General features: G+C 41.1%; 1 protein-coding gene across 2 annotated transcripts in view; it reads right to left on the bottom strand.

The window, feature by feature from the left end:
- Positions 1 to 267: 267 nt before the first annotated feature.
- Positions 268 to 10,234, bottom strand: part of IFT88 (intraflagellar transport 88) — a 119,594-nt gene continuing 109,627 nt past the window's right edge. For both annotated transcript variants that reach the window (XM_077483999.1, XM_077484000.1), the window contains 2 exons: positions 5,305 to 5,415; positions 268 to 3,950 (listed from right to left, as the gene is read on the bottom strand). In XM_077483999.1, coding sequence (XP_077340125.1) covers positions 3,829 to 3,950; positions 5,305 to 5,415 — 233 coding nt within the window. In that variant the 3' untranslated portion in view covers positions 268 to 3,828. The remainder of the gene's footprint in view (positions 3,951 to 5,304; positions 5,416 to 10,234) is intronic.

Raw genomic sequence — 10,234 nt, 5'->3', positions numbered from 1 at the left:
GATATTCAGCCAGCTTATATAGAGTTTCCATTACAGTCACAAACATATGTGAGACATTACTGACCTGTTAATTGGAACCATCCCATGTTATTTTGTTAATACGGAATGCAGGGAAGAGAGTTTAATGAATAATTGCCTAATCTGCTGCGGTTATGGAAAATAAATAGAAAGCAAAGTTAACTCTCCCTCAACCTGATTTTAGATTTCTCCGTGTGCAGGCCTCTCCGCTTGGTCCAGCCACTTCAATAGACACAAACACTTTAAATGTAACTTTTTAAATGTTTATTAAATAAATTCAGGCCATCAATACAGGTTATACACAAACCAAAGGAAACATTGAACTGAACCAGGAGCAAACATGAATTAAGCCAGGATAGAATAAAGAATACATTGTTTTTTTCCTGACCTATATAAGGTTGTACAAGCTTTATATAACTAAGGCCCCTTTGACATAGGGCGGGGGTCCACCTGGTCAGTGGGGAATCTGTCCGGTGACCTCTACTGAGCAGGTGGATGACTGGTTGTGTCTGCTCCGCCTATGCAGAGCGGACACAGACACAGCCTGTTCACCTCCATGAGCGGTCAGATGTAAAACGGACCTCCGACTGCCATCCAATGAGATCCAGACAGGCGAAGGGGAACGACGAATCCCCATCCATCTGTTTTTAGCAGGTTGGATGTAAGCGGGTGTAAACAGACAAGTCCATTTTACATCCGCTGCTCCATATAGGAGAATGGAGAGTCTGCCTGAAAAACGGACAAGTGGACCCAATCAGACCACTTGTGTGAAAGGAGCCAGAACAAAAAGAACACAAAGAAAAAAAACAAAAAGTGTTTCTGTGCAGCTATATGGGAGCAGAATTCTGTGTGATCCTGTTCAATAAAATTATTTTTCTGCAACCAATTGTCATATTTCATTTGTTAGAATTATCATCCAGAAAAGGGGAGAGTATGTGTGTGTTTTTAGGCCTCATTCACACATCCTATAAGGTCCGGACAGCAGGCCTAAACAAACTATTTCCATTACAGGACAATGTGACTGGTGTGTGTCATGTAATGTACTATAGTAGCATTAGCAACATACAGTATGCGGCGCTGTGTTTCCGCACCAGTACTGGCAACTTTCCGTCTGCTGCTGGAAATGGAGTCGGGCTGAGTAGTTCTCCGCTATTTAGGAGAAGCCTTATATATTTTTTACCAATAAAGACAAGGCTTCCTCTGATTGGCCGAGGTGGCGAAGCAGGCAGATGACATCATGATTTTGACCAATAGAAATCAGTTACAGGATGTGGCTGTACACGGGAATGTGTTGGCACTTGCATAACAGTGCACAAGTATGGATGTGCAGCCCTGGACACAGACTCATGTGTGTAGTTATTCAACAGCCACATCCGGAATTCAATTTCTTTTTCAAGATAAAGTTTATTAAGATTATACACATAAATACAGGTAAATCACCAATATAGGTAAAGTACAGTGTACAATCAGCAAAAACAGAATTCAATTTCTATGGGGCAGCTGTACCCAGCAGCTGTGTCTCCTGGCCAGCTATATATGCCAGAATTTTATGTCATGCAGCCACAGGCGACTGTGTGCATAAGAGCTTGTTGGCTAAAACAAGCATTGTTGTTTTTCTGCTCGCAGACAATTTTTTCCAATTTGCACCAGCCCTGGTATGTGGGTGGACCCTTTGGCTAGGGAATGACCAGCGAAGTGGGGCATCTTCAGGAGACTGGTTGTCTATCCCGTAAAACAGTGGTCTAATAAACTGCGGCCCTTTGCTTACTTTTATCTGACCCTTGGGGCACCATTTTATTCACTGACAGTGGTGAAAGGTACAGTTCCTCCCAAAGACACCAAAGATGGGGCACAGTTCCTCCCAATGACGCCAACAATGGGGCCCAATGGCACCAATGATGGGGCACAATTGACTATTTTATTCACCGGCAGCAGTGAAGGCTACTTCTAGGTCTGGAACGTGTGCGCCGCCAAAAACCCACTCCCGTTGTGATTGAAAACAGCTGGAGCCAATGAACAGGTCTGCCGGGACCCACCAATCATTTGGGACACAAGCAGAAGAGAAGTCTGCCTGTGTAAAGAAGGCAAATTGTTGTTCTGTCAATGGGGAAGGCTTTGATCCTGTGTTTCTGCTAAGCAGGAACACAGATCTCTGCCTTCCCCTAGTCAAAGCACCTCCCCCACAGTTAGTAAGTAAAACCTAGGCATACATTTAACCCTTTGATTGCCCCGATGTTAACCCCCTCCCTGCCAGTGTCATTAGTACAGTTACAGTGCATTTTTTTTATCACTGTATTGGTGTCACTGACCCCCAAAAAGTTTTGAAAGTGTCAGTTAGGTGTCCAATTTGTCCACCGCAATATCACAGTCTCGCTATAAGTCACTGATCACTGCCATTAATAGTAAAAAATAAATAAAAAAAGTCCCATAGTTTGTAGACGCTATAACCATTGTACAAACCAATCAATATACTCTTATTGGGATGTTTAACAAAACAATGTAGCAGAATACATATTGGCCTAAATTTATAAAGAAATTCTTTTTTTTACATTTATTTTATTGGATATGTTTTATAGCAGAAAGTAAAAAAAATTTTTTTATTTTTTTCAAAATCGTTGGTCTTTTTGTTTATAGTGCAAAAAATAAAAACCACAGAGGTGATCAAATACCACCAAAATAAATCTCTATAAAAAGGACAAAAATTGTATCTGTGTAGTGTTGCACGACATTCAATTGTTAAGTTAAAGTAACGCAGTGCCGTATCACAAAAAAATGGCCTTGTCATGAAGGGGGCAAAACCTTCTGGAGCTCAAGTGGTTAAAGGCTAGAGTTCAGCACTTTCAATAAATATATATATATATATATATATATATATACACACACACACACACATACACAATCACATATGCTCATTATAAGTGCTTACTGCTTTGCAGTGCCTCACAGCCATAGAGAACAGCTAAGTACACAATTGAAAACACTTTTATTTTTATGGTTTTACCTGCCACAGGATTTGTAATTTTGTATAACCAATGTTGTAAATCATGCACCTCTTCTACAATGTACAGCTATACGAGTGTCACCCCTCAGCCTGTTCACTGGACAATGAATCAGAGCTAAAAGAAAAAGTAGCAGAGTGATTTTCCTAACAGAGATGTGTGGATTACAAGAATTACAAATCATTTGGCAGGTAAAACAATATGTGAGTATTTTGCACATTTTAGATGTTTGCCTAGAGTTCCATGTGGAGTCAATTTTAGAGCTCCCTCTAGTGGTTAATCTGTAAATCTCTATATTTATTGCAATGATAAAAATATGGAGTGAATATTAACAGTATAAAAAAATATATTTATGTGAACCTCTGGCCAGGCTATGGTAAGCCAATTTATAATGTTTGCATGCTAAGGATTACAGTACCTTTACCAAGCTCCCCCCCGGGTGTGATATCTGCAGCAGGCTCTGTAGTGTAAATTCATTAAAAAACTTTACAGCCAGAGCAACTTGGAATCAAGTCACTCTAAAGCTACCCTGATAACCCCACTCGCTCTCTACCATCTGTGATGCAGCAGTCTTTTTATCTCAGCTTCCTTCTGATCTCCTGCCATCTCCATGACAGCCTATGGAATCCAATATGACACCACCCTTGGTGCAGAATAAATATACACAACGTCCTGGACATGGGATGACAGTTCTCAAAGTATAGGGAAAAAAAGGTAATAGATCACATGTGCAGAGTTGTTTGTTGTTCCTGGATTTATTAAAAGAGAACATTTGTTCTAATAGTTCCGTTTTCCTCTCACAATTAAAGAATTATTCAGGGAGGAGATCTTCTCCTAATTCTTCATCAGCAAACTCTTCCTCCTCAACTCTTCTCTTTGCTGCTGTTTTTGGTCTCTCCATTTGTGGCCCGAGAGGGTCCGTGTATGAAGCATCTAATCATCCAAGTACAGAGAGAGTCATTAGAATGCAGTATATTTTTAACTGCTACTAAACAGGAAAAAAATGACATTCGGTTATGACACAAAGAGAATAAATAAAAGCAAGGAACAGCACACAAAGGGTATGATTCTTACAACAACTTTAAAGGGGAATTTACTAAGAACGGAGCAGCTATGCATGCAAACCAATCAGCTTCTAGCATTAATTTTCAAAGCTTAACTGAACAGGCTGAAGATAGAAGCCGATTGGTTGTTATGCACAGCTGCTCCAGATTCTGTTTGCTTCAATTTTAGTTATCCCCCTCTTTTTGTATACTGTACATACAGTATATTCACATCTCTGCTGTCATAGGAGCTTACAATCTAAGATGACTACCTCACATGCATACATACACATACTATGGTAATTTCGGACAGAAGCCATTTAACCTACCAGAATATCTTTGGCGCATGGGAGGACATAAAAACTCCATGCATCATGTTTAAGAATATAAGGAAACATTTGCAAAAAGTAAATCTGAAATATTACATAAGACAAAAAAGGTCCTATGTGTCACACATCACTGCAAGAGCCTGTGGATGTGACAGCCTCAACCCAGGCCCCAGCTAAGCCACGCCCCCTCAATGCGATTCTCTCTGCCCAAGAGCTTAATCATGGGGGCAAAGTGAAACGTGTTGGGGTGTGGCTTGGCTGGAGCCTGGACTGAGACTGTCATTTCACATATCTACAGGCTCTTGTAGTGATGTGCAGCATATAGGACCTTTTGTGTCTCTTGTACCATTGGAGCTGGGATGGGCTCTGTCCTTGCCAGTGTACTACAGGAGAGGACCCTGCTGAAGCTGATGTTACATATATTTACATTTCATCCGACAGCTGGCGTACCATGCTTCTTATCATATACTAGATTAGTCTATCCTTAAAGCATATCTAAACCAAAAAACAAAAGTGAAATATATTGCATTAGTAAGGCTATGTGGTTCACTTACACTACATCTCCTCTATTCATAAAGCATCTTGTATCCTTTTTATTGAATACAAGGCATTCTGCGATTGGATGGGGAGATCGTGAAGTTCCTCCGCCCCTTGCCTCTTCTCCTCCAATCACAGAATGCCTTCCTGAAAAGGATACAAGATGTCTTATAAAAGGAGGAAGTGTATTGTAATTTGTAATCGTCTGGGCTCTGGACGCTTGGTGCTTACTGTACTTTACGTTTTAGGCCCAAACCCTTATCTTAAAAAGGAACCGCCACAACTAACCCCTTAGGTGGATGTAGAGTGAAAGAATGGCCATGCCTTCATTTACATGGATAATATATAGATGACCGGTGATACTCATCTGCCACTTACCTATGTCTTTATTGGAGATCGCTTCATAGGGGTCATTCGGTCCTGGCAGAGTTTTCAGTTTAGCACTAAGACGATCTCCCTTTGAGCTGGTGCCACTGCTCTGCCCACTGTCTGGAATCATATGAAATATGACGTTTTATTAGAATTATTATTATCATTATCTTCTCCCTGTAACACTTCAAAGAAGCTACAAATAGGGTTTTAACTGTGTGGAGATTATGTAACATTCTAAAATATATCTGGACTGAACTATGTTCATATAGAAAAGAAATGAAACACCACAATGGTTTGCTGTTCTGTGGCTTCCTACCACATAGAGGTGTTACTGTTGTTGTCTTAAGAGAACCTTTTATGAAAGAAATACAATCCATTACTGAACATTCTAGTTGCTTGGCTGCTGTTTGGCTCACTGGATCTAAAACTTTCTGAATCAATGACCTTCAACAAATATGCTGAAAAAAAAATTCACAAAGAAATAAACTCCAAAACGAAATCTTCATGTACACTTTTACCACCACCCACACGCTTAGCCTATTATAAAAATATGACTAAGCGGGAGCACCGTTATCCCGAGTGGATGTATATGTTGTCCTCCCACTCGAGTGCCTCATGCATGCCCTAAGAGCCACGCAGCAGCAGCGTGATCTGTGACCCACTGGGTACACCAGCCACAGCGGAACAGCGATCACTGTACCGGGCAGGCCTTGGTACCATATGATTGTTGTGACCAATCACTGCAATCACGTCAGTAGCTTTCATTTACAACCATTCATTGTGTACTACTGAGATCTCTGTGATTGGCCACATTGATCACATGGTACTGGGCTAATCACAGCGCACCTGTATCAAGTGATAGCTGTGACCAATCACAGCTATCACAATTGTACACAATGGCACATGAATAGAATCCATTCATAAAAATGATTTCCTATATAGTGATCATCACTGTAATAATCATAATGTAAAAAAAAAAATCCTGATTATCTTCAGTGTCACTGGTAACAGTATGTAAAAAAAAGTTTAAAAAATGGTTCCAATTTTTTTTACATACTGTTTTCAGTCAGTTTTCCTGATCACCGCCATACCAGTCATAAGGTGACACTGTACTGCACTGTGGAAAAAAAATATATAATTTTTTAATTTTCCAAAAAAGCATGGCAAAAAAACTACAACTACAAAAAACTTGCCATGTGAAAAAAACGATCCACACAAACGCAGATTAAGTCAGTTGACACGTTTCAGCCTATATAGGCGTTTGTTCACTGTGGCTATTCAATAAAATGAAGAAATTATAAGGGCAACAACTGGAGTGCGGATCATTTTTTCCACATTACTCTACTCAGCCAGCGACTATGGATCGAGCACCTGGGAGCTCTGCTATCTATGTGGTGTATGGGAAGTAGCACTGACTTTTCTGTTTATACTAAAAAACTTGCCATGCCTCTTACTAAATACCTTGGAATGTCTACTTTCCAAAAAGGAGTTATTTGGGGGGTATTTGTACTGTCCTGGCATTTTAGGGCCTCCAGAAATGAGATATACATGTTTAATTTTTACAGAAGAACGAGTACATTTACAACATATACAAAGTAAGTAAATTACTGGGAAATAATCTTTGGCCTTGTTCACATGGACAGTAAAATCAGGCAGTTTGGCTGTGTTTTTACCACCCCATGAAAGGTGGCCGTACACATGTTAAACAAATAGCCACTACCCTCCCCTATAACAGGCCTTTGCAGCAAGGAGCACATGGAAGGGCAACGCATGCAAAAAAAAAATTCCCAGCTTACTTACCGACCAGCTTGCATCCAACCGAATTGTTCCGTTTAACAGTATGCGTTAAAAATAGGAGTTTTGTTTGCTCACATTTGCAAATACATGCGTAAGCTACAGACCCCATCAGGGCACCCCAGAATTTTCTGTAGTCATAACTCTAAATGTTGAGAGCCTCGACAGTGGAAGCATATGCATTATAATGGATAGGCAGAAGGCAGGGGAGCCTGGAGGGAGCCCATCCCTCCTGAAAGACACAGGGGTGCAATGGACACCCAACATATTGTATTAATCTATGGTCTTGTTCACATGGACAGTAAAAACAGACAGTTCAGCTGTGTTTTTACCACCCCACAAAGGGTGGTCATACACATGTCACAGCTGCAATGCTTTGTATTACAGCCTTGGCAAGTTCAACTCAGCTTGCCAAGTTTGACAGGTGGCATGGCCTATCAAACTCGCTCACTGAAGGCTTGGCTCATAGTTGCAGCGTGTTAGTTTCATAAAAACACCTGGAAGCCACTACTCTACTGCCCCATGAAGAGTGATCCACAGCAGATTGCTTTTTGGAGAGCGCTAGAAATTGGTACATGTATGAACCTAGCCTTTTTGTGTTGCTCCTGCTGTTTATGAGTGTTATACAAAATGATTCATATAAAAACTGGATTGTAGTGAAACTGGGAACATTTAACAACTTCATGTTTCTTAAAGATCTAAATCTATGGCCTGGTATTGGGCTGAACACATACTGTAGTAGTGGTTTCTTTTAATAATAAAAGCACAAAAAGTTGCACTGCCAGTTAATTTATACATTTATATGAATTCATGTTCTCTAGAGTCACTGCAATACATTCCCTGATGACGGCCATGCAGAGGTCCTGCATTAGCAGCACAGCAGAGGATTATTGGGACACATATGTTATCACTTAAACCTGCTGCCAAAAAGAGCCTTATCCATGACGGGCATGTCACCTTACACTTATTTTTTTATTTTACCTTTGGACACATTTTCATCATGAAACATGACTCTACCGAGAGGGGCTATAAAATACAGAATGTGCCATTGAGCAGTAACACATCTGGAAGACATTGGAAATGGTACAATGTATGAGAACCTTTCATTCATTCTGACCCATATGATCACAGGTGCCAATTGGTAAAACAAGTGAATTGGGCCTGATTTATGAACAGAGGAGCCTCGAAGTGTGATGCCCATAGCAGGGAAGTGACCGATATCTTACTGAATCTTCCCACACCCTCACCAGCACAGACATCATTGCCAGATCTTTTTCCATGCTCAGGATCTTCACTGGCTGGATCAAGATGTTGTAACTCCTGCCCAAGTGCATTGGAGCTCATTTACCCCGGGACTAAGGTGTGCAGAGAATGTACACGGAGCTTAATGTGCGTTCTAAAGAAGATGGAGAACAGGCAGGTAGGTTTGTTTTGTTGGAGAAAAAACAATGAACGTCTCCTGTAATTTTTGAATTTTCTGTTTAATTCTATATTGATAGAGTAATTGTGCTGAACCACTAAAATCTCCCTCTAGGGGCTCTCTAGATTTAGTACAATGACCACAATAAAGAAAAGAAAACTTGTGAGTATAATATGAAAGCCTCATCAAAAATGTATATAAAGTGGTTGTAAACCTCGGACATGAAATATGTACAAAGCATATCCCTCTATAACGTGTGCTTGTCTCAATTAGGGGCACTAAGTGTCATTTCTGTCTGCCGCTTCATTCCTCTGCTATCAGCATAAATCCCTTCTGATGCCGCGTACACATGATCGGAATTTTGGTTGGAAAAATCTCTGATGGTTTTCCAGACGGGATTTCGTTCAAGCTGTCTTGCATAGACATGGTCACACCAAATTCCGACCGCCAAGATCGCGGTGACGTACAACGGGACTAAAAAAAGAAAGTTTAATAGCCAGTAGCTTCCATCTCATAGTTGAATCTGAGCAAGCGTGAGTTTTTGCGTGTTGGAATTGCATACACACGATCGGAATTTCTGACAGAAAGTTTTTCCGTCTGAAAAATTGAGAACACACTCTCAAATTTTTGCTGCCAGAATTCAGCCAGCTAAATTCCGATGGAGCATACACACGGTCGCATTTTCTGATGAAAAGCTCTCATCGGTTTTTTGCTGGCTGAAATTCCGATCGCGTGTACGTGGCATTACAAGTTTTCCTGACACCAAGATAAAAAAAAACAGGGAGGGACCTCCAGCTGATTGACAGCCTCAGCTCTGTTCCTGTGTGAAGGGGGTGCGTCTCTTCCCTCCAATCAGCTGTCAGATGTAAGTTCAGCCCTCCGTCCCCTGCTTTTCAGAGCAGAGAGATCCTGTGTAAATTCTGCACTTTGAACGGATGCAGGGGAAAGACTTCTATAGATAAACAGGTACAACATATGTAAGAAGATGTGATTCCTCTCTAAGTATAACCTGAGGCCAGTCTCTGCACTGGGTATCTGTAAGGGTTTGCAACCACTTGCCGACCACTTGCCACAGATGTACTGTGGTCAGGTGGCTCGGTTGCACAAATTGCTGTACTAGTATGGTGATTCGTGAACTACCTTTTGTGGGTGCGCATACACTCCGATTGGCCAGCGGGGGAGCCAAACAGTGGGTTCTGGTGGACTCGATGTCTGCCGGCCACTCGCGATCGTTCCCCACAGAGACAGAATGGGGATCTGTTGAAGTAAACAAGGCAGATCTTCGTTCTGTCAGGGGATGACGCTGAGATCTGTCTTCCTGCTAAGCAGAAAGATAGATCTGTGCGTTTCCCTAGTCACACAGTCCCCCATACAGTTAGAAAACACAAACAGGGAACACATTTAACCCCTTGATCGCCCCTGATGTTAACCCCTTCCCTGCCAGAGTCATTAGTACAATGTCAGTGCATATTTTTAGCACTGATCACTGTAGTAATGTCACTGGTTCCCAAAAAAGTGTCAAAAATGTCAGTTAGGTGTCTGATCTGTCCGCTGCAATGTCACAGTCCCACTAAAAATCACTGATCGTAGGCCATTACTAGTAATAAATAAATAAAAATGCTATAAATCTACCCCCTATTTTGTAGACGCTATAATTTTTGCACAAACCAATCAATATACGCTTATTGGGATTTTTTTTTAAGAAAGATATGTAGCAGAATA

The sequence above is a fragment of the Lithobates pipiens genome, unplaced genomic scaffold (genome assembly GCF_037356315.1).
Source record: "Lithobates pipiens isolate NorthernLeopardFrog02 unplaced genomic scaffold, aLitPip1_a1.2 Scaffold_16, whole genome shotgun sequence".
Taxonomy (NCBI): domain Eukaryota; kingdom Metazoa; phylum Chordata; class Amphibia; order Anura; family Ranidae; genus Lithobates; species Lithobates pipiens.
Note: the sequence above shows the minus strand (reverse complement) of the source record. Positions and strands in the feature narration are given on the sequence as shown.